This window comes from Gopherus evgoodei, chromosome 9 (assembly GCF_007399415.2).
Source record: "Gopherus evgoodei ecotype Sinaloan lineage chromosome 9, rGopEvg1_v1.p, whole genome shotgun sequence".
In the NCBI taxonomy this organism is placed as follows: domain Eukaryota; kingdom Metazoa; phylum Chordata; order Testudines; family Testudinidae; genus Gopherus; species Gopherus evgoodei.
In genome coordinates this window covers 86,598,924-86,626,782 of record NC_044330.1, presented here as the reverse complement: position 1 = coordinate 86,626,782, position 27,859 = coordinate 86,598,924, and the positions used below count along the sequence as shown (strand labels likewise).

The window sequence follows — 27,859 nt, the reverse complement described above, 5'->3', positions numbered from 1 at the left end:
TTCTGTGTTTGTACAGTGCCTAGCACAATGGGATCCTAGGTGTTACAGCAATAAACAACAGTCTGCCAGGTCGTCTTCTGTTAGATCATTTTACCCACCTCTGTCCTCTTTAAAACAAACTTTTTTCCATCATGTGGTGTCTCAGCGAGCAACCTTGTCATCTTATTGATATTCCCCATTTCTTCCCTCCGCTGTCTCCCTACTCTTTCATTACCCTGCGTTGTTGTGTCCTGTCTACAGTTAGTTTGGGAGCTCGCTGGAGCAGATACTCTGTTGTTTGGAAGGCACTCAGCACATCTGGGCATCACATCGTGGTTTTTTGCTTGCGTGGACTCCTAAGAGAAAGTATTCTTAACCAGAAAACAAGCAATCCAAATGCAGCACTGGCACAAATGTACATTCAAAGGAGAACTTTAATGTGGACACGCCAGTTGTATTACTGGTGTGCTGGTGATTAACATTCCAGGTTTCTCTTTTGCAGCCAAGGCCAGAGAGAACAGACTTGACTGTTGCGAGTTGTGATTACATCTACAGTGTGGTATAGCTTTGTGCACATAGCCAGTCTGTGCTAAAATATCCTATTTATATTTGTCTCTCAATTCTCACCTCCTTCAACCCCTCCTGACCCACTTGTTTGTGTCATCCACCAGTGTCTTCTAGAGTTTGGGGTATGGACTGTAATTGGCTATGTTTTTGTACAGCCCCTGGCACAATGTGGCTTCAGACTATGTGGGTGGGTAATATAAAAGATTGAAAGCTTTACTGGTGGTGTCCAGCATCTAAGACCAATTGCATCACAGTGAACTGTAAGTACTTCCACCCACGAGCAAAACAGCTGTATGTTCATGTAAACAGAACTTCTGCCAGTCATGATGGGTGGGCACTATGTGATGAATCCAGATAATGTTACAGGTGTCTGAGCTGATAACTTGTGGGCGGGGGTAGTGCGGTGGTTTTAGTTTCCTATTTCAGTCAGTTGTTGGCTTAATAGTAGACCCAGCTTAAAGACAGCTACACTGAGATATCTGAGTGGAATTTCCGAAGAGCCGTTTCAGTTAGGATTCTGGGGTTTGGACACAAACTTTTAAAGTGGTGTCTCAAACTGTTTGCTAACATAGGTAACCACTTTCGCTATGCTTGACTTACAGAGCATTTAGAAAGCAAGGCAAGGGTCTAATAAAATACCTCAGACAGATAAATACATTCTTTGTGAGATGAGCATTTGTAAAGCAAGGTTTAAATATTGGTGACATTCGAGGCTTTGTCTGCAAGTAGAGAGGGATCTGAACTTCCTCAAACACTGCCACGGTTCCATCCAGGGTGTAAGCCTGGGCCCAGCTCACATTTTAAAGAGTGGGAATCAGGAAAGAGAGGTGAAGGAGGGATGGATAAGCACCCAGAAGTCCAGTCACTGGCCTAAGACACCTGGATCTGCAGCATGTTTGGGATAAAAGAGGCTCTCAGGAGATTTCAGGGCTTGTTTCTCCCACTCAAGTCAGAAGTAGCATCCTCTCTCCCAATTATCCAACATCTCCAATTTCCATTCTCAACCAGACCCTGGAAATGCAGAGGCAGCATTGCAGCAAAAGTAGGGGCAGGGGGGAGAGCGTTAATAGAATTGTTTCTAGTGTCAGGACAGGTTCCTTTTGGTCCAGGTCTGGTCTGAAGTGGAGCCAGATTTTTATATTATTGGAACTGCTTGTCCAATGCCATGTACTCTGCACCGACCTCTCTCAGGGTACATCTACACTGGAGCTGGAGTAATTTCTAGCTATGCTAGGGTATCCATGCTAGCGCTGATAAAGCCAGCACCTAAAAACAGAAGTGTAGTCAGGGCAGTATAAGCGATATAACAGGCTAGCCCCCCGCGTACATATCTGAAGTTTCAGATGAGATTGTACTCAGGGTAGCTAGCCCACCCCGCAGCTTGCACCAACACTTCTATTCTTTTTTACTATGGTAGCTTAGTCAAAGCTAATTCAAGTATGTGTACCTGAGCTGGAAATTACATCCTCTGCTCCAAAGCAGACATAACCTCCATGAGTCATGGTGCACTGATCTGCTTGGCACCTCTAATTATGAGGCTGGGTCAGGACATTATTCATAAGTCTCCATTTTCCAGCAGTTCAGAACTCGGGCATTAAAGTTCACTCAGAGCTGACACAGCATGTGGCAGGGGCCCGAGAGTGAATTAAATCTAAGGCTTCATCTACACTAGAAAAGTGCAATTGAATGAAGTCAATTAAAATAGTAAGGATAAAAAAATAGCTAAACTATAGCACCCTTCTACCATAGACAAAGCCTCACAAACTAAGGTTCACTAGAAATGGGGAGGAAAAGATCCCCTCTCCCATAGTATTAGATGCTTTTGTTTTTCACAACACACATTTAATGGCTGTATTATCAAATGGAATTTTGTAGGTCCTATTCCAAAGAGGTGGCCCTAGTTCATGCCATTTAGAGATTTAATAGCTAAATTAAGTTGTTACTGCTCATGACACTTAGCACAAAGACAGCTTTTCATCTTAAAAGCATTACCCAATCCTCACCACCAGCCCTGCGAGGTAGGTAAGTAAGGGAGGCAATGTTTCTAGTGGCTAGAGTACTGGACTGAGACTCAGGAGACCTGGACGTGGCTACGCAAACAGCACTTTGCCGGTATAGGTATACTAGACTGGCAAAGTGCTCCTAGGGTGGACACTGCTCATATCATCCCCTTGCCAGCATAGCTTATCCTGCTCACCCACTCAAGCATAAAAAGCTCTCCTGGTAAAAGTGCAGTTTGGCTGGTATAACTAGGTGCACAATAGGGGCTTTTGGCAGCAGAACATATAGGTCACAAATCACACTTCTTCACGCCCCTGGCCAACACAGCTATGCTGACAGAAGTGAGTAGTGTAGATGTGTCAATGAAGTCTCCTCTTGGCTCTGCCACTGCCTTGCCAAGTGACCTTGGGTAAGTCACTTCACCACTCTGTGCCCCGAGGATAATGATACTTACTGACTTTTGTAAAGCCCCTAGATTGCTAAAATGTTGTACAAGCTCTAGGCATTAGTGTTATCCCTATTTCTCATGCAGGGATGAAGCACAAAGAGATTAAGTGGTTTGGCCAAGGCCACAAGAAGAGTCACTGTTAGAGTCACAATGAGAACTCGTATATATCCCAGGCCCATGCTTAGACTACGTTTTTCTGGCTGCATGAGCTAGTATATATATTTTGTGGGCAGTCAAATTGGGGTTGCCAATAAATTTAGCTCTTTTTTCTATTCACCAGCAGACTAATTTTTATGAAGGTATTTATTATTTGTAGCAGTTTAAAGAATAGTGTTTATAAACACATTTCACCCTATGCCTGTGTGTGATTGGTCATAGGGGGATTGACTTTGTTCTTTGATTGGCTGACTGAAGCTTTTTAAACAAGAGATTAATTAACAGCAAACACACACAAATAGGAATACTGAATATGTTTGTTCATGCACCAGTTCCGTTGCTCACAGGCAAATCTGGGCAGTTGTATGAATAGCAGCCAGCATGTGAGCAAAACCCTTCAGTGAATAAAAGGGGCCTGAACGAGATTGAACCAAAGAGCTATTTGGAGCCGAGGTGAATGTTCGTGAACACTTGCTTTGCCGACTTTACCCATGCTAAGTTTAAGCCTAGACATTTGTGTTATCAGCCAGAGTCACATTCCCAACTAATATTGTGCCAAATTTGGATTTACATATAGCACCAAGAGGGCTTCCTATCTCTTCCAGTAACAGTGAAACGGTATTTTACCATATAGGCCTGAATAGTTTAATCACAACAACAACATACTTTTTAATAAGATTGTAGATTCATATGCACACAAGAGATTGGATGAAAATTCTCTCCCCTTAATCCTGCCTTGAACCATCTTTAAGGAGAAGATTGAACAATGTATTTGAGTCTTTAAAAAGTTACATATGGGAGGGGAGGAGGGCTCAGAGGACTGCATATGAAACAGCCTTTTGCCTCTAGGTCACCATTTCAAATCCAGCCCAGGATTGGAAGGTATTACCAGTTGATGGCTGTTCTGTGGACTATGATTACTGTCTATATTACTTAATCATTTGCTCAGTGCTATAGTTGTCCATATCAGGTACTGATTAGCCCCGTTTATCAGCGTCAGCAGAGGCCAAACACTGAATGGCCACCTTCTGATCCCCATGGGAATTACAAAGGGTATGTCTTCACTACCCGCCAGATCGACAGGCAGCGATCGATCCAGCAGGGATCGATTTATTGCATCTAGTCTAGAGGCAATAAATAGACCCCCGAGCTCTCTCCTGTCAATTCTGCCTGCACCTCTCGCGGTGCTGGTGTACAGCAGTTGACGGGGGAATGGCAGCAGTTGACTCACCCCAGTGGAGACACCATGGTAAGTTGATCTAAGTACATTGACTTCAGCTACATTATTCACATAGCTGAAGTTGTGCAACTTAGATCGATCCCCTTCCCCGCCAGTGTAGACCAGGGCAAAGAGTAAGGTATGTTAGCGAGGAAGGGTATGAGAGCTTGCACTGCTGTTCTCCATCCATATTGCCACAGTGCTCTTTGCCCTGGTCTACACTGGGGGCGGGGGGAAATCAATCTAAGTTACGCAACTTCAGCTATGTGAATAATGTAGCTGAAGTTGACATACTTAGATCGACTTACCGTGGTGTCTTCACTGCAGTGAGTCGACTGCTGCCGCTCCCAAGTCAACTCTGCCTGCGCCTCTCATGGCGCTGGCATACAGGAGTCAACGAGAGAGCACTTGGGGGTCGATTTATCGCATCTAGTTGCAATAAATCGATCCCTGCTGGATCAATCGCTACCCGCTGATCCAGCGGGTAATGACGACATATCCTTTGTAGAGTGCTTCGAGGGCTCCAATCTCCAGCTCTGACAAACTTCACCAGCTCTGAATTCACCCACACACAATTCTGATGTAAATCACAAGTCTAGCTGTAGCTTTTAGCCCCAGCTCAGAAGGGCTGAGGTGCACTTTTACAGCTTTCCAGGAAAGAGGTGTTTTTAAAAAAACAAGATGGATAACTACGTGCAACTAAAGCCACAACACAGAGCAAAGACCAACACTCTTTACCCTATTGTGCCTCCTGTCCTCTCCCCCATAAAAGTAAGAGAGAAAGCCAGACTTGCCTTTCACGTTCTGGCATAGCCAGACAGACATTTTTTGAATCTGATTGTAAGAAATAAGGTGTAAGAGGATTAAGATATGAGGGTATAACACCAAAATGATATAAAATACTTAAACCAGATTTTTTTCTAACATTCTTCAGTCCATTCAATGCACTGCTAGAGGCAAGTTCTTTTCCATCTTCATCTACTGCTATCACCTTTTACCAGTTTGTCTGGTTTGTTCCAATAAAGCAAAGCTGCCTTTTGGAGATGTAATTTAAGCAAACACACACACAGCAAGTCATGACGACTGAATTATGGCTACCATGTACTGCATAATTGCTACTCCACAATGGCTCTTTATCGAGGTGGTCAACTCATTACATAGAACTTTGTCTTCAAAACCGTTGCTCTGATCTTCCCTTAAGATTGATGTTTGAGGTAGTTCACTAGCACAGGTGGGATGCCCAGCTGATATATGGCACATGCGCTGTTGGTCAGTTTCAGAAGCTTCCTGACAGCCAGCCTGGACTGAGACATCAAGGATTTTGGATGAGCTGCACAAGAAGGGGGAAAAAATGACTGTAAACTTTCAGGACATTCCAAATCTTCTGCCTTAAGCAAAGAGAGCATCTAGAATGAGTCTCTCTCACAGCACACTCCTCGTGCACTGTTATATTCTGCTTGGCTTTCGACTAGCCATAAAGGGGTTGGCAACTGCAACATTTTAAATGAATAAATTCACACATTCTCTCCCCCTCATGCCCCCGGTCATATGGTCACACACTTACAAGCTCACTGAGGCATCAAGGTCCTGCATCTCCATGCCACTATATACACAGGAAGTAACTTGTCTGGAAACCATCTTCTTGTTACAGCTTTTTCCCCTTTCAGCTTTTTCCTCAAAGGCAGGGACATGGGACAAGCTCCTTGCTGTGGCTGGGCTACTCAACATGTTAAATGATGAGCTTAGCTATGGGGGTTTCACAAGTGCTGTACCCACACTGACAATTTTAGGGCAGTCTCACACTAGTACAAGTGCAGCTCTGTGGGATAACAACAACAGTGGGAGAACCAGACACTAGCACTGCCACTGGCGTCACCTAACTTCGCTAACAGCATGTTAGGTTGGTAAAAGTACCAGAGCCCTGTCTACACGAGTCCTGCCACACTTGCTACCAAGAGTGGAGCTGCACTGGTGGCAAATTCTGTTCAGAAGCGCTTTGAGGAGAACATCAAGAGGATGAAGTTAATGTGTCTAGCCATCCTCTTCTCCTCCACCCCCATCTTCCATCCCCTTCCTCCCACATTCTCTTTCAGATTCTGGAAGACCAAATACCAATTGTTTCTATGTATATTTCTACTCTTCTTGCTGCCTCCTCCACAAGACACTAATTGATCCAATGTCTGTAGCAAACTACTGAGATCACGGTACCTGTTCACCCACTTTGGCACTTGATAACAACAGGAGGAGGGGGAAGGAAGGAGAATCCTGAGTATCAGTTTGATTTGATTCCTGGCCATACTGACTTCGATCATCTTGTCTTCCCTCAAGATTCACCCTTACTCCTTGCTGTGGCAACATTTTCTGCAGTCAACTCAGTTGGGTTGTGGCAGTGGAGATTTTCAGATCAGGCTATATTGATGAAGGAGAGGAAGGTAACCTTCCTTTTAGGTACACCATGTACTGAAGATTTGGTGGTGGGAGAAGGAAGTGAAGGAGTTAAACAGCTTTGAATGCAGAGGAGTCTTGTGGTGAAGCTACTACAGGCTCATTGGCTCTTAATATGAAAACTCTAGGTCAGTGGCTCTCAACACTTTTTTTTTACTGATGACCCCTTTCACACAGCAAGCCTCTGAGTGTTATACCCACCCTCCCTTATAAATTAAACACACTTTATATATTTAACACCATTATAAATGCAGGCGGCAAAGCACTGTTTGGAGTGGAGGCTGACAGCTCACGAACCCCCTGTGTAATAACCTCATGACCCCGAGGGATCTCGACCCCCAGTTTGAGAACCCCTGCTCTAGGTGATGGTGAGGTGGAGTCTCGTGTGATCTACACTCACAGCTATGTCACCAATGGCCTCATCTCGAAACTGTACCTTCTTTAGCAACAGCAAGTTTCTGGGAAGCACTTGGGAAAAGCAAGCAACGTTGTGTGTTTTAACCTGACCAACCAATAGGCAGCTAATAGATTTAGCATCAGTTCATTGTTTTATCCTGAAGAATGCAACTACTTCTGGGGTGAAAAGTAGCAGTTACTAGCCGCCAGCAACACCACCCAACAGGTTAGGACAGGAACTGAAGAAAAAAAACCTGTGCCCACCTGAAACTCCAAGGAAGTTTAGGCTAGCAAAAAGCCCTTACTCAAACTGATCTCAAGTTGCTTTTTTGAAAATTGGCGTACTACCCAAGTGAGGTACTATCAAAGCTGTAAGGCTAGTGCAAGTTTCCAAATCTATGGCAGTACATACAAGTTACCTCTTTCCCTGATCAGCAGCGCCAATGCCTCACTAGTCGGCGAGATCTTATCTCCTGCGATGTTTGGTAAGTACACATTGGCTCCAAAATCAATGAGCAGTTTTGTGAATTCACTCCCACAACCATGTCTCAGGCAGATTTCAAGCACAGTCTTGGGCTGCTTGATTCGTGCAATCATTTTCTTATCAGTGCAGTTGTAATTGGGATCTGCTCCATAAAGCAGCAGCATTTTAAAACACTCCAGATGTCCATAGACCGCTGAGAGATATAAAGGGCCTGAGCAAGCTGCAGAGTTGGCAGCCCACTCTGGGACTCTAGCTTTAACATTGACTTCTGCCCCATAGTCTAAGAGTTCTTGCAGAATGCTGACATCTCCATCTCTAGAGGCTGTGAGCAGCGGAGAACAGTTATTGTAAATGCTGCCAGAAGGACTGGCCCCTGCCTCCAATAGTGCTTTGACACAATCTAGGTGGCCATTACTAACAGCAGTGAATAGCGGAGTTTGCGCTTTCACATCTAGGCTGTCTACTTCTGCTCCATGAGCCAAGAGAACTCCTAAACTTCTCAGATGGCCCTTTGAAGCTGCCAGGCGAAGTGGGTTCCCCAGTACCCCCCAACCACTTCTGCTGTTAATAAATGTTTTGTATCTGTCTTGGCACAAGAGTTCATCAAGAGTTTCATAATCATCCTGGGATGCTGCTTGGTTCAGTTCTTGTCTTTCTCCATTATCATCTTCATTTTCTCTGGGCTGGAGCATGGAGAAGATTTTGGTTACATCCATTAGATTCATTTTTGGTTTGTCTCTTAAGTATAACTCTCATCATGAACTGTGTAAAGCATGAGATCTATGGAACAAGAAACAGGATTAGGAACTAGTTCTAAAAACAGCTTCATTCTCCGCTCTGGGGAATCTCAGACGCAAGCAGAGAAGCACAAGGACAAAATAATTACCTTATAGTCATTCCTTCCTCAGACAAACACTTACATTTATTCCCACACTTAGGGAAAACCACGTTTTATGACAAAAAGATCTGGACCAATGCTCCAGTATGAGCATGGGCTGTGAAACCTCAACCTACACACATCCATGTAGGTATTCAGAAAGCAACAATCACTGTGGCACCTACTACTAATTCTTATCCTGGTTTTGTATGGAATTGTTGAGGAAGAAGGAGGGTTCTGGATTAGGCATGGAGCTAGGATTCACAAGACTTGGCTTCAGTACCGTCTTGTTGTATGGCTCTGGGGAAGTCACTTAAGGTTAGATTTTTGGAAGAGTTCATCATCCAACTGCTAAATGAGGCAGCTACATTTACAAAAGTGCTCAGGACTCACTAGCTCCCATTTTTCTTAATGGGAGTTGCTGGATGCCGAACAATTTTGAAAATCTGGCCCTTAAGCTCACCTTGCCTCAGCAAACACCATCTGTAGAATGGGAAGAATAATGCTTAGCCAACAGCCACTTTTGCAAAGCACTTTGAGACCTAGATAACATTCTCAAGAAGGTTTAGGAGCTGGCAGTGTTACTGACATTTACAGGTACAATTGACAACAAGCCTGGACATTTTTTCTGTCTTGCAATTTTTAAGTGACTGGAATAGCCATGTTGTATTATTATTACTATTATTTAAAAGAGAATTGTAGCATTAATTAAAAATGAAATTCTAATTAAGCATTTTCAGAAAGGGTAGTAAGGGACTTTCTGAAGTAAATATACAAGCAGCTAAATCTCTTACAGCAGGGGTTCTCAACCTTTTTTTTTCCCCCGGAGGCCTCCCCAACATGCTATAAAAACTCCATGGCCCACTTGTGCCACAACTGGTTTTCTGCATATAAAAGCCAGGGCCAGCATTAAAAGGGTAGAAAGCAGGGCAACTTCCTGGGGCTCCATACCAGAGCACACCATGAAGCTAAGTTGCTCAGGCTTCTGCTTGGTGGCAGGGCTCAGGGTCCTGGGCTTCAGCCCCAGGCAATGGGACTTCAGCTTTCTGCCCTAGACCCCAGTGTGTCTAACACTAGTCCTGCTTGACAGACCCACGAAACTTGTTGGGGACCAGGGAGAACTACTGTTTTACAGAGCAGGTTTTTCCTATCCCTGAGCAGGATTGCAGAACCAAGCTGCATTTACATTTGTCTTATAGACAGGGGAAATGTCTGACAATTGTTTCTTTTACACAGCAGCTGTAATGGAATATGGAGGTTTGCCATATGGGCTCAGTCCATTGATCCAGTTAATCTGGTATCTAGCCTCTGCCCTGGCCAATTCCTAATGCTTCTGAGGAATGTGAAATCCCCCACAATGCATCTGACCAGCTGTGAAATGCTATAACTTAGGGAAGGGCAGAAGGAATTCTTGACACATTCCAATCCCAAAGCATCTAGAATTTCCTTTAACAGAAGATGCGTCATTAACAGCTCTATCCATTCCTTCTCCTAAATGATTCCTGCAAATACTTTTATTAGGAGCTGAAATTCTCTATTTGTCAAGTTAGCTGCATTATGCAACTAGTCTATTCCTGCAAACACATCTGTGACAAGAATGACGCTAGTAATTGGATGATACATTTCATAATACAAAGCTAGTGGGTATCTACTTAGATGTAAACAACTGGAGACTTGGGGAGGGTTAGCACCCTCCACCCAAATAATTAGGGATTGTATTAGTGAAGGAAATGCTGAGTTTGGAACAGAAGCTCATTTATCTCACTTTATTAAAAGCAGACAAATTTAGTTATGACCCAAAACTACGCATTAAAATGACATTCAACAGCTGTCATTTTATTATTTTTAACCAAAGCTCCAATAAAAAAACCTAGTCTATGCCTCGATCTAAGGAGATTCCCATGTACCATTCCATCTTAGCGGCTACATTTTCTGAATTAGTTGAGTAAGTTTTGTGGCAGCTTGTAAATACATTAATCTGTTGCGTCTGTATCTTCTAAACTTGTTTCAAACAAACAATTACCCTACGTTAATACAGCAATGAAGACTTGGAGTTCTAGAGGAGAAACATGAAAATTATACACAACTGATTTTTTTAAACACGGGACTTGATTTGAAAGGAATGCACAACTATACTTAAAGGGAAAAGATATTGAAAACAAAGGACAGCTGTAATATTTACTAACAAATCAACGTATTAGAATAGTGTGCAAAAGCATCCATGCAGTGACACTTTGCTAGTGTAAATACTGTAGTCAGAAACATATTTCATATAATTACTGATCAGAATAGCCAAAAATGAGATATCATCTATACACTGAAGCAAAACATGCGCATATTTGATCTTCAGATAGAGAGAGTTTGGTCACAGTTAACAGAGTATAATACCAATACTACATATACTTACATATTTAAAGCTGTGGTTACCAAGTTACTTTAAAGTTGCCAAAGCTGCCTGACCATTATTATGTTGCTGTCTTACCTCTGTGAGGTAGTTGATGCTCACCTAGTGCTGTGAAGCAGGCAGCTTGTCCCAGTGCTAATTCTCTTTCACCTTTAAAAAAAAAAAAAAAGAAGAAGACACGATCTTCCCAGGAGGATAAACCTCACCCAAGAACAGGGCACCAGTTCAGTTCAGAACTGAAGCAACGCAGGTTGTCAGGCACACAGCTGAAATGCCACTAGAAGGGATAAAGGCCAGGGCTCTCAGGCTAATTTTAGCCCCAAAGGCGTTTTATCTTACTACTTCCATTCTTGGAAAGTTCTCACTTAGAAGGGTAAATATAGAGGGGTGGGTTGGTGACGCTTTTAGGGGATGGGGGGGACAATCATGCAGATGCTGTGGAGGACCAAGATATGAGCACAGACCAGACACACACATTTGTTTCATTTCATCTCCTCCAAAGTCAGTCACTTTTATGAAGACTTGAATATATTTCTTAACTAGATTGCTGGTCAGTTTCCTGCCCTGGACTTACACCAACACTGGCAGGCTTTGAGATCTCTAAAGTCTTGCTCTGTGCTCTCCTACCATTTAAACCTATGTTCTCTCAGCCTCTAATCTCCCCTCTCCCCTGACACCTTTTGCACCTTCAGAGCAACTGCCACTGATTTCCAAGCTTTCAGTTTCTTTTATTATTAACCTATGGAGAGACTGAGCTGACAACTGGCCTGCCCTCATTTCTAAAAGGAGAATGCTCTGTATGTGTCTGTGTGTGTGTTCTCATATGAGCCAGTTTTCATGATGTTTTACTGAAGATGGTTTTCAGACATATGAACCAGTATACACCCACCTTCCCAAACACCTCTTTGGTATTACAAAATTAAGCAGCATGCAACAAGGCAAAAATCTCCAGTGCCTTGGAAGGAGGAGGATTAGCAGTGTTTGAACAATATTATCAAAAGCTGTCAGCAGGCAGGAGTGTAATTTTATCTTAGCCAGTTCATTTTAAACCTTTTGAGGTGGGGGAGTAATTATCTGACAGTCTGAAGCAGCATTATCAGAGCTATGAGATAGCAAGAAAAAAACCAAATTATCCAGGAGAAAGATCTCCAATATAAGAACTAAATCAAGGAGTACTCTGATAAGGAAGCCTCCCCATTTTTTTAACCCTTCAACAAGTGGCATAGTCAGAATTTTAGTTTGTGCAACACTTTGAAAATTGTTAAGTGCTATGCAACACTAAGAATTATTACTACCGGAAATCTGAAATTCACTGAAATATTTGTAGACTTTCAGTCAATTTGGAATGTCACTAACTCCAAATATGATATAAAGCAGATTCTATTGCTTGGAAAGGACTAATTTCCCAAAGCTCAGGAATATTGTGAACAAAATTGATTGGGAGGAAAAACAGAAAAAAATGTGAATGAAAATTGGGAGTTGTTTAAGAAGAGTTTATTGGATGGCCAAGAAGCCATGATGCCACATCAGGAAAGAGGACAACTTGGGCTATAAGCATATCCCGGTTCAGTGATGAAGTAAAGGCAGAAATTAGAAATTAAAAAAGCAACATAAATGGGGAAAAAAGGGAAATGGATAGCAATCAATACAAATAAGTTATGAAGAGTAGAAAGTTGATAAGGAAAGCTAGAGACATCAGGGAAATAACATATATAGCTGGCAGCACGAAGTACAAAGAGTTTAAGTATATAAGGAACAAAAGAAATTCTAGCAATGGTATAGGCCCATTATAGGTAAAGATGATAAAAATGTTAATAATGACAAAAAAGCAGAAGTATTCAATATTCTGTTAATGAAATAAAGTAGGATGTTGTATTTGTATCACATAAGGATGATAAAGTACTTTCCAATTCATTAATAAGTAAGGATGATGTTAAACAATGTTTATTAGGATAAACATTTTTAAATCAGCAGGCCAGGATAACATGCACCTAAGACTCCTAAAAGAGTGGGCTGAGGAAATCTCTGGCCTGCTGATGTTAATTTTTAATAAATCTTGGAATACTGGGAAAATTCCAGAAGACTGGAAGTGTGCTAATGTTGTATCAATATTCAAAAAGGGCAAGTGGAATGACCTTGGTAACTATAGTCTTATTAGTCTGACATCACTCCGGGACAAAACGACAAAAAAGTTTATATAGGATTTAAATTGATAAAGAATTAAAGGATGGGAATATACTTAATGCCAGTCAGCATGGTTTATGGAAAATAGTTTTTGTCAAACAAATCTGACTTCATTCATTGAAATTACAAGTTTATTTGATAAAGGTAACTGTGTAGATATAATATACTTGGACTTTTGTAAGGTGTTTGACTTAGTACAGCAGCACATTCTGATTAAAATATTAGCACCATACTAAATCAATAAAGCAAATATTAAAGGGATTAAGAACTGGCTAATTTACAGATCTCAAAGTAGCATCACTGGGGAATCAATCACTGAACAGGAGTGTTTCTAATGGGGTTCTGCAGGAACTGGTACTATGCCTGATGCTGTTCACATTTCCATCAATGATCATGAGGTAAACATAAAAGCACTGATGAAAAAATTTGCAGATGACACTAGTTCATTTACCCATACAAAAGAAGAGTTGGTCTTGCTTCCCGCTGAAGTCAAGTGGAAAACGAACACACCTTAGGCCACGTCTACACTACAGCATAAAATCAAAATTATTAAAACCGGTTTTATAAAATCCATTTTACATGTCCACACTAGGGCACCTTAATTCGGTGGTGTGCGTCCATGGTCCTAGGCTACCATCGATTTCCGAAGTGGTGCACTCTGGGTAGCTCAGTAAAAGAATGAGACCAATAACTTCGATTTCCGTCCACACTAACCCTAAATCGATATAGTAATATCAATTTTAGGGTTACTCCTCTCATTGGGGAGGAGTACAGAAATCAATTTTAAGAGCCCTTAAAATCGATTTAAAGTGCCTTGTAGTGTGGACGGTTACAGGGTTAAATCGATTTAACGCTGTAGTGTGGACCAGGCCTTAGCAATTCTACAGTCTTATTTCATACACTTCCCCATTTCCCCCTTGCCTGATATTAATTTCCCCCCATTATCCCACCATTTTGATGCTCAACTTAGATTGCAAGTGCCTTGTCCCAGGGGCTGTCCTTAATTACCATATAAAGCACCATGCACCTATCACGTTACATTTACATGTTAATGTATTATTTCAAGGGAATGCTTGTGCCTATAGTGTGCACAAGTGTTCCATTCAAGTTACAGTTCTACTCTGTAGAGTAACTATATAAAAATAGAATCTTCTTCTGCCACAGATCTGCTGACTTCAGTGACAAAAATAATTTTTAGTTCTTTACTTGTATCATCTCTGCTGAGCCAACACAGCTATGGAAAAGTGAACTGAAACCTATTCTCTCTCATGTATCAATGGAATTCTTAAGTTGCACACAGCTACACCTACGCAAACCCATTGAAGACAGGTAAGTGAGGATCTAATTTGGCCCACAGAACATATTGGTGTTGACATATAAAGGGGAAAAAGTTGTTTTAAACTCAAAAGCCCAGGTTCTCAGAAAAACATTTGAACTTGTAAACTGAGCAGATTTAATAGAGAAATTGAAACAGGATTTGTCAGTTTTAGAGAAGCACTGTTCAGAACAGAACTGCACTTTACTTGATGCTATGAACTCCTGAGAAAAGGAGTTTGTGACTAACCCCTTGTTCACTGATCCAGGAAGGCCCAAGTTGAGGATTCTGTTTCTCTCCTCCAAACAGTTGACAGCTTCACTGAGAGCTCAATTCTGCTACCTCACCACACATGGAACACAATGAGAGCGTTCAAAATATTTGTTTCTGTGCAATTTTATTCTGCATGTAAATTCTGTTACTAATCTGAGATCTTCAAACTTGCCAACTAAAAGATTTGTAGTTCAACCTTTAACACTATCAGTTTGTCATTTTATGTAGCCATGGAGCTTAAAATTACACTTGTCATGAAGCTCTACTACCCTATTAAATTTAAATCAAACACTGAATCCCTATAAAAATTATACTACCAGTAAGAGAGGTGGAATATTAAAGGCTCTAGGACTGTGAAGACCACAAAGAGAATTAAACAAAATGGGTCACAAGATTTTGGATACTTTATAGGCAAAACAAAATCTTCAGTAGAACGAAGAAGTGGTTGATTTAACTTAACTCTCAAGTAGTTTTATCCTAACTCAGTTTTAGTTAATATGCTGTATTGACAGAAAATAGCAGATTTCATTAAAAAAATTAAGTATCAATTAAGTTTACTAATTGCTGTACTTTTAGTTAATGCAAGGTATCTTCAGGAGAAATCAACTACCCTAACACCTGATAGGAAAAACAAGGCTTTGACAATATACCTACAACATCTAAACATGGTATCTGCCTCCTCAAAGTTTAAGGAGGTGGTCACATTCAGTGGTGAAAGAAATTAGAAATCACCCAGACCAAAGGAGTTGTCAAATAGAGAATAAGTTTCCCTGACATGTAAATTACAGCCTTGTAGACTCAATTCAATTCAACAAATCACAAGAAGAACCTAACACAGGCAAATGAAGAATTTCATTGACATTATCTGGAATATTTAAGATTACTAAAATGAGAAAAATCTTAGAAGCCTGTGAGGATTTAGAACTCCCACTTGCCAGGAACATTTTTGCCTTAGGATACAGAAACTGAATTTGCACTTTCCATACAGCAGTTGATACCATTGATCAAGGGCTGGTTAACACAAAGTGACCTTGGGCACATTTCTGAGAATCATCTACCTTTGACATTTTTCTTTAGCCAGTGTCTTTGATTGGGGTGGCAAGACTGTGTTGAGGCAATTCACATTCATACTTGTGTTTTTCTGAGGCATCATGATCTAGTTAGTGGCTAGAGTTCTGTCCCTAGCTCTGCTGATGACCTGCTGTATATCCTTGAGCAAATCATTTCATATCTGTGCCTCAGTTTTCCCATCTGTAAAATGGGGATAGGTGATTTTACCTTTGTAAGGTGCTTTGAGCTCTATAGCTGAAAAGCATTAAATCAGGGCTACAGACCAGATTTTAAAAGGTATTTATATGTTTGTGCACTCATTGGGATTTAGGTTAAGTACTAAAATCCCTTTTGAAAATGAGGGTTAGGCTCCTCAATCAATTAGGTGTTGCAACTACCTTTAAAAATCTGGACTTACACGATATGTTGTTTTAGCTTTCTCTGATTCTGATCCTGTTTTCCACATAAATGTAGGGGGCCACAATTGTACTCACTAATGTAACATTTGTCAAGATTTTTTGATGAGCAAGTTAACTGAATGTTCTGCCTCATTTCATTTGCATCCATTTCTGCTAAAGTTGAATAAACTATTTGAAAACGGTCGTATAAATAAAATCGGAAAAATTCCAAAGGGGGTAGATTTTTAAATAGCATGCAAGACAAAATCCACTTTTTGAAGGGCAAGTTATATAAACAAAGAAAAAAATGTTAGAGGCCTGCATTATTCTAAGGTTCCAGTCTTCTACTTAAAGAAAAAATTATCTTTAAGTAGGATCCCATAATACACAAACTTTGCTGTTTCTTAACCATGCCCATTGCTTGTTACTACAAGGTATGTTCAACTAAAACCTGCCACAAATTAACAAATTTTAACATGCCTGCAATAAAGTTTCCATGCTGGTGTGATTTTATTTATGACCTTGTGGAAGTTTAATTGCTCAAGCAATTTAAAATTATAGTGGATAAAACTCTGGAGGAAGTTCTACAGAGAACAGCCTGCACTGCCCCTGCAGAATGTATGTGTATGAAAGAAAGTGGACTAACTGACTTAAGGCTTTTGTACTTATTTCTAAGATTCTTAGAATTTAAGAAGGGCTGTTCAATTAAAGCAGCATCGTTAGCTTCATCCAAAGCAGCAGTTTCTAAGATTTAAATGCATCTTCGGTTTCAGAAAACCTACGCTCAGAAATCTCTTTTCAGAAAGAAAACAGTAACCACTTGATAAGGAAAAACAGCAGGTTAAGAAGTGTGAATCTGCAGACAACGCAGTAGGGTGGAAAGAAAGCTGGTATCTGCAGAAAGCTACAGAAGCTTACACAACTGTGGAGAGAATCTAAGAGGCACTGGCTATTATACAGGATTCTTACCTAGGACAGCAAGGCAAAAATTGTGGGCTGGACACTTAGGACAGAAAAAGCCCTAGAGCCCATACTGGATTTGAGATTTAAAAAGGAGTCAATATAATTATCTTTAAATAGCACCTCCACCAGAAGGATTCCAAATGTTATACACAAATTGATGTCCAAATCTATCCAACTAAACCACTTCATCTACCACTGAACAGTGGCCACTAGGGCAACATACTGCAACTGACAGAGTAACTGCTGTTCAGAGATACAGGCCCTGTGGAACTGGGAATGCTGACTCCAATTGCTGCAGGATCAAGCCTTGAGTGCTTTCAACAGAAATATGACATTTCTTACAGAAGCCTGTTTTACAATGAGATCTAGGGAAATGAGCTGCCAGGATGGCACAAGACCAGAGTTTAGAGAGCTGCTACTAAAAATTTGCTGAAAGTCATCCAAATGCCATTTTCTAGGAAGTCATGTGTCAAAGGAAGGTTGTTTTTGATGAAGGAAAAGAAATCATTGTGTTTCCTTCTAATATATATAGAGAGGAAAGCTGAACATCACTCTGGGATAGCATGAAAATATGGACAGCATGTATTGTGATGGTTAATGGTGCTTCATTCGTATCATTCACCACAGACCAGAGACCTCTATTGACATTGAGTAGTACCTTATTCTGCAAGTAAGTGCCACTGAAACCAGTGGGACTGCTTGTGGAGTAAGGTACTTGTCAGCATGAGCGGGGATGGGGGTAGGGAGGGAAAAAATCACTCTAGTTAAGATAACTTTTTGTGATTTCTTGTAGTCGTCATTGATTTGTCATTTTAATATTTTAAATGTTAACCCACAGTAGAAATTCACAAGCTAAAAAAAACTGACTGAAGAGAGAAACATCTCACAAACCTCTTTAACTTAAAAATGCAAAAAGACTTTAATTTTATTTTTGTAGGAAATAAAAATAAAATTGTAATACAAATGAAGTGTCTTGAGCCAACCAAATTCATTTTGAGAAAAGAACACAGTGCTCCTGTAGACATGGTACAAAAAGTTTTCAGCAGTGAATCAACTAAACTGATTACACACATGCAGCTTCAAGGAAAACAGCACATGGGCTTTAATCACAAACATTTTTATACAACTGTCTCTCAAGAAGTACATTAAAGACAAAGTACCAACAGACTTACAGAAATAGCAAAAACATCTAAAGTTTTGAGCTGAGTACAACACAGAATTTTAGAGAAGTTCCTATAAAGACCAAATCATGGCTAGTATAAGAAAAAAGTACTACTTGTGCTCTGTTTACAGATGACAAGATCCAGTGCTACAAAGCACACCATTAGTACACTACTACAGTAATACATATATACATATGAATGAATGTTATGAGAAAAGAAAGGCCAAACATTTTAACCTAGTCTTTCTGCATTGCTTTTACAGTTTGAAGACACCAACGGATGCAGCAGCACGTGTGGCTGTAATACTGAACTTAACAAATCACATTGACTGCAATTGGCACTGAGCTGAGTACCATTAATGCTACAGATATTTAGGAAAACAAGGGTTTTAACACTGCCTCTTGTGAGAATTTGCTTGTGAGTAGTAGTAACCTCGATAGTATTCATCACCATACAAATTTTGACAAGTTTCCACGCCCCTTTTAGGGCTTATGTCCCGTCTTCCTACCCCCCATTTCCGTTGGCGCCAAAGTGTGGCGCCATCAGCCATTTTGAACGTGTGTGTGTGTGTGTGTGTGTGTTTGACTAGGGGAGGTGTTGTGTGTGTGTATGTGCTTGTGTACATGGAGAGAAAAAGGTTGAAAGAAGAGTGTAAAGGGAAAAAAGAAAGTTTGAGTAAGGTTTAGAGGAAAAAAAGGAAAATTTGAAAGAAGAGAGGTAAGTTATTGAAGAAAAGAGGCTGGTTATGAAAGAATAGAAAGATAGAACTTTTTTAAAAAAGGAAATATTTGTTTTTGAAGGGCTAGTTTAAGAAAAAAGTTAAATAATATTGACAACTAGGTTGAAAAAGGGAAAGGCAAAACCTGTTTGGGAGGCCCAGGGTAAAAAAGTGAATTAAAAGGCATTGAAACTGTTGAATACCAATATAGGTTAAGCAAAAAGCATTACAAACATTAAAAACTAGGTTTAAAAGGGGAAATTTACTAAGGCAAAACCTGTTTAGTAAGCACATGGCCAAAAACTATAAAGGGGTACTAAGAAAAAAGCATTGAAATGATTAAAAACTAGGTTTAAAAAGGGAATTGACTGAGGCAAAGCCTGTTTGGTAAGCACAGGGTAAAAAAGTGAGTAAGAAAGCATTGAAACTATTCAATACCAGTGTAGGTTAAGAAAAAAAGAGAGGTTAAAAAAAAGAACAGGACAAAGAGCAAAAATAGAGAGCACATGGTGGAATCTGAATGAGACAGAGAGAAGCAGGCAGAGCCTGTTTAGTAAGCACAGGGTAAAACAGTGAATAGAAAAGCATTCAGAATCAGGGCAGGTTAAAAGAAAGAACAAGATAAGAAAAGGGAAAAGAGAGCCCCCTTTTGCAAAGGGCAAAGATAGACAGCACATGGTTGAGTCAGAGAGAGAGAGAGAGAGAGAGAGAGAGAGAGAGAGAGAGAGAATTCTCACCTTTTACTTCTTTCTGTAGAATGAGGCAACTTTTCTGGTTCAGACCCTCTCAGACTTGTTATCACCGCCTTTGGATCGGCCCAATCAGAGGTGGTTTTACAGCACCGTCATAGAATTCATTTTCCGGAACCAATCCTAGAGTTCCAAGATTTTAAACAAGAGCCAACTCCCTCCTTCCCCCCCTCCCCTCCCTTTTAGCTGTTTTATTCTTATCTAAAGAAACAGATCCCCCAGCGTTTTCCCGCCATGTAGCCCTTTTACAGAGGGGTTTTTATAAAAGTTAAATCCATAAGCTTTTAGTAACACACCATTTTTTAAAGTTTTCCCCTAGGTTTTAAACTAACAGGGTTTGTTTCTTTCTTTTAGTAAAAACAATGTGAAGCTGCAGCAAAGCTCCTGTTAGCAAAGCAGCCTCTGTGAATCAGTGGATCACAGAGAAGGACTTTGCTTTTTTACCTGCTTTTTAACAAACACAGGCTAAAGTTACATTAAGTTTTGCAAAGGGATAATGGCTTAAAAAGGCAAACCTAAGACACATCCCTTTTATATTTGTGTTGTAATTAAAAAAAAACGAGCAGGCAGAAGCACCCCAGGTTTTTAATAACAGACAGTTTATAAACCCCTTATTTTGTAAACCACTGAATTAGAGAGAAAATGATTGCTTCTTTCCCCACTTTTTAACAAACAGAAGTGAAAGTCTTGTAAAGGTATAAACACTTGAAAAGACATATCTAAATGAAGACACCTTTTTTTTATTTAACCCCCTTGGCATAAGTGTTTCAATGAAAGAGCGGGCAGAGGGATTTTTATAAAAAAAGTTAAAACCATAAGCTTTTAGTAACAAACAATTTTTAAAAGTTTTCCCCTAGGTTTTAAACTAACAGAGGTTATTTAGTAAAAACAATGTGAAACTGCAGCAAAGCGCCTGTTAGCAAAGCAGCCTCTGTGAGTCAGTGGATCAGAGATAAGAAGGCTGCTTCTTTCCCAAACTTTTTAACAAACACAAGTTACAATTACATTAAGTTTTGCAAAGGGATAATGACTCGAAAAGACAAACCTAAGACACAACCCTTTTGTATGTGTTGTAATAAAAAAGGAGCAGGCAGAAGCATCCTAGGCTTAAAACCCCAGGTTTTTAGTAACAGACGGTTTATATTCCCCTTATTTTGTTAATCATTGGATCAGGGAGAAGAAGATTGCTTTTTTACCTGCTTTTTAACAAAGAGAGGTGAAAGGCTTGGAAAAGAATAAACAGTTGAAAAGACAAGCCTACCTGAAGACTCATAACCTTCATTTAGCCCCTCAGGCATAGGTGTTTCAATAACATGCAAGTCTTTTAAAGTGTTTGCTCCTCTACAAAACTTAATATAACTTTCACTTGTATGTGTTAAAAAACAGGCAAAGAAGCAGCCGCCTTATCTCTGATTTACTGGTTTACAGAGGCTGTTTTTGCTGACAGCTGCTCTGCTGCAAAAGCTTGTGTTCTTACTAAAAAATGACCAGTGCTAGCCTAAACCTAGGGAAAAACTTTTATAAAACAGGCTTTCTGTGTTTTTAAGCCTGGGTTGTTTCTGCGGACTTGTCAAAATGGCCGACAGCGCCACACTTTGGCGCCAACGGAAATTGAGGGTGGGAAGGTGGGACATAAGCCCTAAAAGGGGCGTGGAAACCTGTCAAAATTTGTACGGTGATGAATACTATCGAGCTTATTACCACTCTTGTGTTAATCAAGTGATGTATAAAGTATCTTAATTAAAACAAAACTACTATATTCGGAAAGGGCTTCCCCCATAGAACCCACACAGAGCATGTGCCTGCATGTGATGGGAACAGACCGTAAAAAAGGATCGACTTCAGATTCACAATTTGCATTAGTTATTTCCACATAAAGAATCTGGTCACTCATTAAAATTGAGGGTGGAGGGGAGAGAAGAGATTAAAAATGGAAAAAAATTTTTTTTTGCTTCCAGCCCCACTATAATTTCTTATTGAATAGTATAAAGAACTATATTTTTAATTTATGTATTTATTGCATAACTCACCAGCTCTAAAACTTGAATGGAAGACCCATTGTGCCTGAATGGGGTCTAATCCTGCAAGGTGCACAATGCCCAAAGCTCACTGACCTCAGCGGGAACTGGAAGTACTATGCACTTCACAGGACTGGGTCCAAAGCGAATCTCTATCTGTGACTGAGAATCAGTTCAAATGCAAAAAGGCAATTTTATACGTCATGATCCTACCATGTGCCAAACTCGCTCAGCTCCCTGTGGATTTCATTAGGCCTTGAAAGTAATTCAGGAGGCACTCTACACTTTGTGGAATTGGACCTATACAAATTAAAAACAAACAAAAAACCAAAAATGTCCAGCTATTACTAGCAGTCTCCTTCCCTAGTCAGGCGGACTGGAGAGCAAAATCAGCAAGCACTCATATTCACCCTCTTCCCACTAGAAGAGGGTTTTTTCCTATGAATTTTATGGATGGAATTCCCTAACAGCAGAAATACACTGCAGCTAGACAATGCCATGGGAAAGGGCCAACTAGAACTTACGGCAGCTGTGACCCAACTAAACATTCCTTTTTTCTGCCAAGCAGTGAAGAGAGCACCACTCTATTTCTGCTTGCACTGTAGAGAACAATTGCAAAACAAAGCATATAAGATTCCAGCATTATGAAGCTCATTAAAGTATTCTGAAGAATTTGAAAAAAAAAAAAAGCCATATTGCACCTCTTCCATCTCAACCTCTAAACCATGTTAGAGTATCAACAGCTTCCCTAAGAGTAATACATTTTACAACCAGATACCCACACGCATTGTAACACTATCCATTTGTAGCATGTGAAGTGAGAGATATATACAGATGTGCAACAATTAGAATTTCTAATTCAAAACACAAAAAACCTCCAGTAGAGAAAACATTTATACAAACAAGAAACCACCCACACTAAATAGCGTATTTTCCAGTTACACAAGTCAGAATGGAAAGAGGCATGTAACACTGTTCCGTTTACAGCTCCAGATAAAAGTAGTCTTGACTCAGTGGCCTGTATGTTATTGACTCTGGATAAATTACAGTAGTTTGTCTCCTGTAAGATTTGTTTAAGGCAACTGCTTAGTAACAGTTTTTAGGATTTCCTGTTACACTAGCAGTGGCCATAAAATCAAATCACTCAACATTTTATCAGCAGGCAGGATGTTATAAACAGAACATAGGCTTCTACAACCATTTTGAAAGCCACAGTAGGAAGCCAGTGCTAGTCGATAGGAGTCCAGAGGACATGCTGCAGTGCTTTAAACTGCCTTTTATTTCTGAAACAGAAAGTCTTCCTCTTGAATGAAAAGTTTTTAACTAGCTGGTCTTCAGATAGTCCAACAATTTTATGGTATCCCAAGAAACTATGGAAACGTTCCCATGACTATTACTTTACAGCACTCTGATTAGCACTATATTACAAATGATTTCTGATACACACTCTAATTGTACAAATATATATCTTAACAAGATGAACTTTGTTGTAAACAGTTGCCCTTTTTAGTTGAGTTTTACATTTTGAAGATTTACAGCCATGCACAGTTTTGTTACTGAAATAAAAAAAAAGATCAAATGCCAAGATCACTATCAGTATGTAGAGTAATCCTACCAGAGCTGCATGCACATACTGATAGTCAAGCCAAGGATACAAGGGATTTGCAGAGATGTCAAAATGTCAGATTGTTTTCTAAACCACCCATAGATTTTTTTTAAAAGATACATTGTGACCTTTATGTATAATATCTAGAACAATGTACTGTACGAAGACTTTATAAAAACATTTTGCAAAATGCTTTTGTACAAAGATTAATGGTATGGTTAAATCCAACAGTAGTCAGTGGAAATTGTTTTAGTACATACAGCATTTAATTTTCATTAAAGACCACACAGAAGAGTGTTGAAGTTTAAAATAATTGGTCCTGAAAAGTACCTCTACTGGCCTCATTTGCAATTTAAAAGTTCTCAGTTTCAGGAAGTCCTATGTAGGGTTTGATACACCTCTGCTCCTGTCCAGAAAGGAAAACCAGCTACACCTATTGGTCCTTTTGAGAAGGGCTCAACCAGCAAAAAGTGCCAGTGTGAAATTCATCTCTTATGGAAACTGTTGTGGAGAGGCAGAGGGAAAAGAAGTTCCCATTAAAATACAGTTTTCCATGGAATCTAAAGCAGCATTTGAGTCACGCGTACACTTAGAATTCTGGACCAACAGACTAAGATTAAAGATGTCTCCTTTTAACATGAGACAACTATGTTAGCATGGCAAGCATGAAAGAGAAGAGGTTAGCATACAAGTTAGTTTTGATTTTAGGAGTTGGGCAGAGCCCTTTTCTCTTTAAAGCAGAAGGATTCAAGAGTGGATTTTCTTCTCTTGAGATGTGGGAATCACGGTCACAGAAATAATGCATTTAGAAGTGTTAAACTAATACCAAGATATTCAACGCATAATCATTTAAATGATGCAATATTTCTGGTGTATACCATAACTTAACATGTGTAAAAGAGTGGCTTTTTTTGTCCCTAACAGATCTTTTCACCATCAGAGTTCTGTATTTGATGTGCTTATTACAGTGTTTAAGCCGTTTAGATATTATGCAATTATCTCCCTCATATCCTGAAAACAAAGATTTTTATTTTTAAATCAGACTAAAAACAGCTTGTTTTAAAAACTGAAAAATCCACTAACAAAGAAAAAAAAAAGATGTAAAAAGGCTTGTACTCATTACCATTTTAGGCACTATATATACATTCTCTGCCATTCATCTTTTTGTATTACATATATTGTGATCCAACTCATAACAGGATATTTTCCTGCCCAAACTGCAAATGAGATACTGAGAGTAATACAGTCAGCGTAAAACCAGAGCTAGTTTCCTTCTTACTATTTACATAATTTTTCTCCCCCAGTCTCCACACATTGATCAGTTTGAACACTAAAAACAGCCTGTAGTCAGTTTCACATTCAGGGTTGTATGCTCTACAACAAGGGCTGCTGCATTTCATATTTTTTAAAACATTCCTATTTGAATTAGGTTTCCAACAATCTAAAACTGGGTTTTAAGACCAGATAGACTCTAGTACAAACTGTAAAACATGAACCAGAGGAAGCAGAAATATTTAGAAACCTCAGAGATATTTTCCTTTTTGTAATATATTTCCCCAGAAATGTTCAGTACTGATGGAACAGCCATTTCTTCTTCTTGTTGGGTTTTTTGTTTGTGTGTTTTCACCCAGTTTCTCCAGCTGAATTTACTGAGAGTTTAAGGACGTCAAGTACTTGGAGAACACCGCAGTGAGTCCATGACTCAGCCAGAATTATAGCCCAGGGAGATTTCCTTTCCTTTCCTCCACTCCCTCCCCACCTTCTCCAAACAAGATGACAATCCCCAGTAATGTTTTACACCTTTTTAACAAAATCAAAAAGCCCACTGTCATGAGAGGTGCTGCTTATTATCATGGTCTAAAGCAAAAATATTTTTAAAAAGTTGCCTATCTGAATGCAAATTACTGAAAGGTATTCCAATAAGAATAGAGACTATAAGTAGTAGGATCATCCCTCTTTGGCTTTACCAGAACAGGAGCTGCTACGTGGTATTTTGTGTATAATGGTCCTGATAATGAGAGATGTTGAGCACCTGCAATTGTTACTGAAATTAATGGAACATTTTTGTTTTATTTTAAAAGAGGGGGGAAAATGAGCTTGAATATCTTCACTGGAAATGGAATGCAAAGTCAGCAGAGTTTGCATTAATGTTTTAAGATCAGCAATAACATTCTCAGTTGGCACTTAGGATGTGCTATGAGGAAATCATTTTTAGCCTTCGTTTTTAACAGAAATACATTGCATTTGTTGTTTCTGCCTTGTTGCTAGGTTTGAGAGAAAGTACATTTCTAGTCAGAACAAAAAGTTATCCCCTTCTTGCAAGACCCACACTGGCAGGATAAAACAAGAAAAGTTCTGGGGTAAATTTAAACATTTCCCTCCTTTCTGGTTTGTAACTCGCAGGATTTTAAGGAAAACTTCACCACTGTCAAATGCAAATACTACAGTAGGTTTTTGTGTGACTCAAGAACATAAAATCAAATAAGGATAGGATATTCTTAGACATGTTGGAGTAAAGAAAAGCTAGTGACTCAGGTGACCACCTGAGATCCTTGGGAAGTTGGCAGCAGTGACATATGCAAAACAGAGTTTTAAAAACAGTGACCACAAAAGAATCACGTACTACAGCTGCATATTACAACAATAAAAATTACATTGCCATGGTTGGACATTAAGATAGTCTCAATAAAAAAAGGCACAGTTCCTAACAAATGTGCATAGGAAATGAAAGTAATTAATCAGCCTCTGCTACAGTGTAGGATTCCATGCAGAGCATCATTAAACAGCTAAGAAAAGCCTTTTCAGCATATCCACATTTTAAGGTGAACTAAAATGGCATTTACATCCTTTCATTGCCAAAACACCAATCGCATCTCTCCTACCCCAGTTATAAATACTCTGTGGCTTTTAACCCTCCATAGCAAAGTGACCAAAAGCATCTTTATACTCTGAAAACCCAATAATGGAAGTCATCTTTAACACCTGGTAGGAGACACCCATTTTCAATGGAAAATGAGGTTTATACTCTCAGTCCAGGTAGCCTTCTAGGCAGCTCTGCATGCACATTCATCTTTTAATCTGTGGTGATGCAATCCAAACTAAAGGTAAAATCCCTTCTCTAGATTGTTCACACACCTCACAAAGAACAGCCCCTCCACACACACACACACTAACACTTGGCTGTACATGGTCGAGGCAGCTATGCCCTCACAGGGCACAGATTTTGCATACCTTACTGCCACATTTGAATGGCTCACACAGAGTACACTATAACCGCTAATCACTGGTGCTGCGGCTTTTCTTTTTTAGCGTCTGATTCTATAACTTCCATGGTGCTGTTAAGGTCAAGAAGGTCATGATGATTAGCAAAGTTCTCTTTGTTCTTTTGGTCCTGATCAGGCATGATGTCCACTTCCTCCACGATGGCACCATTGGTCAACAGAGCAGGTGGTTCACTTTCATAATCCTGGGGAGTGTTCAGCATCGGGGTTTTCGAAGACTCAACTGAGGCATTTACAATTTTAGATAAGGAGCAAACTTCATTTGGCAGGGGATTATCTAGGAAGGGCAGCTTCTATACCAGCAGAAAGGAATCAGCGAAAAAGATTAACAAAAGATGAGATACCCTGATACCAGGGCCTTATGTTAAACAAATGTTAATAGTCTTGAAAATTCTCTCTCATCCACCAGTTCCTGAGCACTGCATCTCCCAGGTCAATGCCTCTTTTGCAATAAGCACTATAATATTTTATGCATAATCTGTATGCAACATAGCATTTATAAGAGTATCAGGAAAATGGCTTTTCTAAAAACAAAATGTGTTTCAGGTAGCAGATCTACAATTTTCAGCGTTCATACTAATCTAGCAAAGAACTCAAAACACCTTGTCACTAGTCCATTTTTAGGTGTCTAGTCGTGTGCACAGAAAGGAAATCATAAGCACAGAATTTTAGTAGCAATTAAAAGCCACATTGCTCTTTTCTGCAGGCTGCATAGAACAGAGATATCTATGTACAAAGCTACAGATCTTAAAAAAAGTGGATCTACACTATTTTTGCTGCTCTGTGAATTTGCATCCTCATTTTTCTCTGTAAAACAGGTCAAATTGAAGAAAACACTTCTATATTTAGCAAAATTTTCTTTTGTTACTGGTGAAAGGAGATGGATTAATTATACTAGAGATTTAAGTGCTTTGTTCTCCAGGGGTGGCACAGCACACACAGCAACAGTGCTAGCTTCTCCCATGTACCTCAACCCTGTTCGGGAGTGACAAATCTACCGGGGAGAGAATGTGACCTATTTACTCTTTGGTCCCTCTGATATGAGGGAGTCAACTGTAATTGGGTTGTAAATGCCAAGTAAACAGATTACCTAGATATAGTCAAACAAGTGTTGGCATTCCATCCTGCGCTGGATTTGCACCAGTCACCTAGAGATATATGGCTC

At 39.8% G+C, this 27,859-nt stretch overlaps 2 protein-coding genes across 9 annotated transcripts in view; both read right to left on the bottom strand.

The window, feature by feature from the left end:
• MTMR8 (myotubularin related protein 8) overlaps nt 1–27,859 on the bottom strand; it is a 164,475-nt gene that overhangs the window by 108,042 nt on the left and 28,574 nt on the right. For 4 of the 7 annotated variants that reach the window (XM_030576360.1, XM_030576361.1, XM_030576359.1 and 1 more), the window contains one exon: nt 23,291–26,987. The exons of 1 other annotated variant lie outside the window; for it this stretch is intronic. In XM_030576360.1, the coding sequence (XP_030432220.1) occupies nt 26,694–26,987 (294 nt within the window). In that variant the 3' untranslated portion in view covers nt 23,291–26,693. Of the gene's footprint in view, nt 1–8,415; nt 9,056–11,078; nt 11,127–23,290; nt 26,988–27,859 lie in introns of those variants that run through there. 2 more of the 7 variants (XM_030576366.1, XM_030576365.1) reach the window with 2 other exon arrangements.
• ASB12 (ankyrin repeat and SOCS box containing 12) lies at nt 4,673–26,713 on the bottom strand. 2 transcript variants are annotated; one of them, XM_030576369.1, is made up of 3 exons: nt 26,645–26,713; nt 7,631–8,475; nt 4,673–5,700 (listed from the first exon to the last, which is right to left on the bottom strand). In XM_030576369.1, the coding sequence occupies exons 2-3, from the start codon at nt 8,418–8,420 to the stop codon at nt 5,567–5,569; spliced, it is 924 nt and encodes a 307-aa protein (XP_030432229.1). In that variant the 5' UTR covers nt 8,421–8,475; nt 26,645–26,713; the 3' UTR covers nt 4,673–5,566. The 2 variants fall into 2 exon arrangements, with proteins under 2 accessions (XP_030432229.1, XP_030432228.1); XM_030576368.1 differs by lacking the exon at nt 26,645–26,713 and adding an exon at nt 10,980–11,039.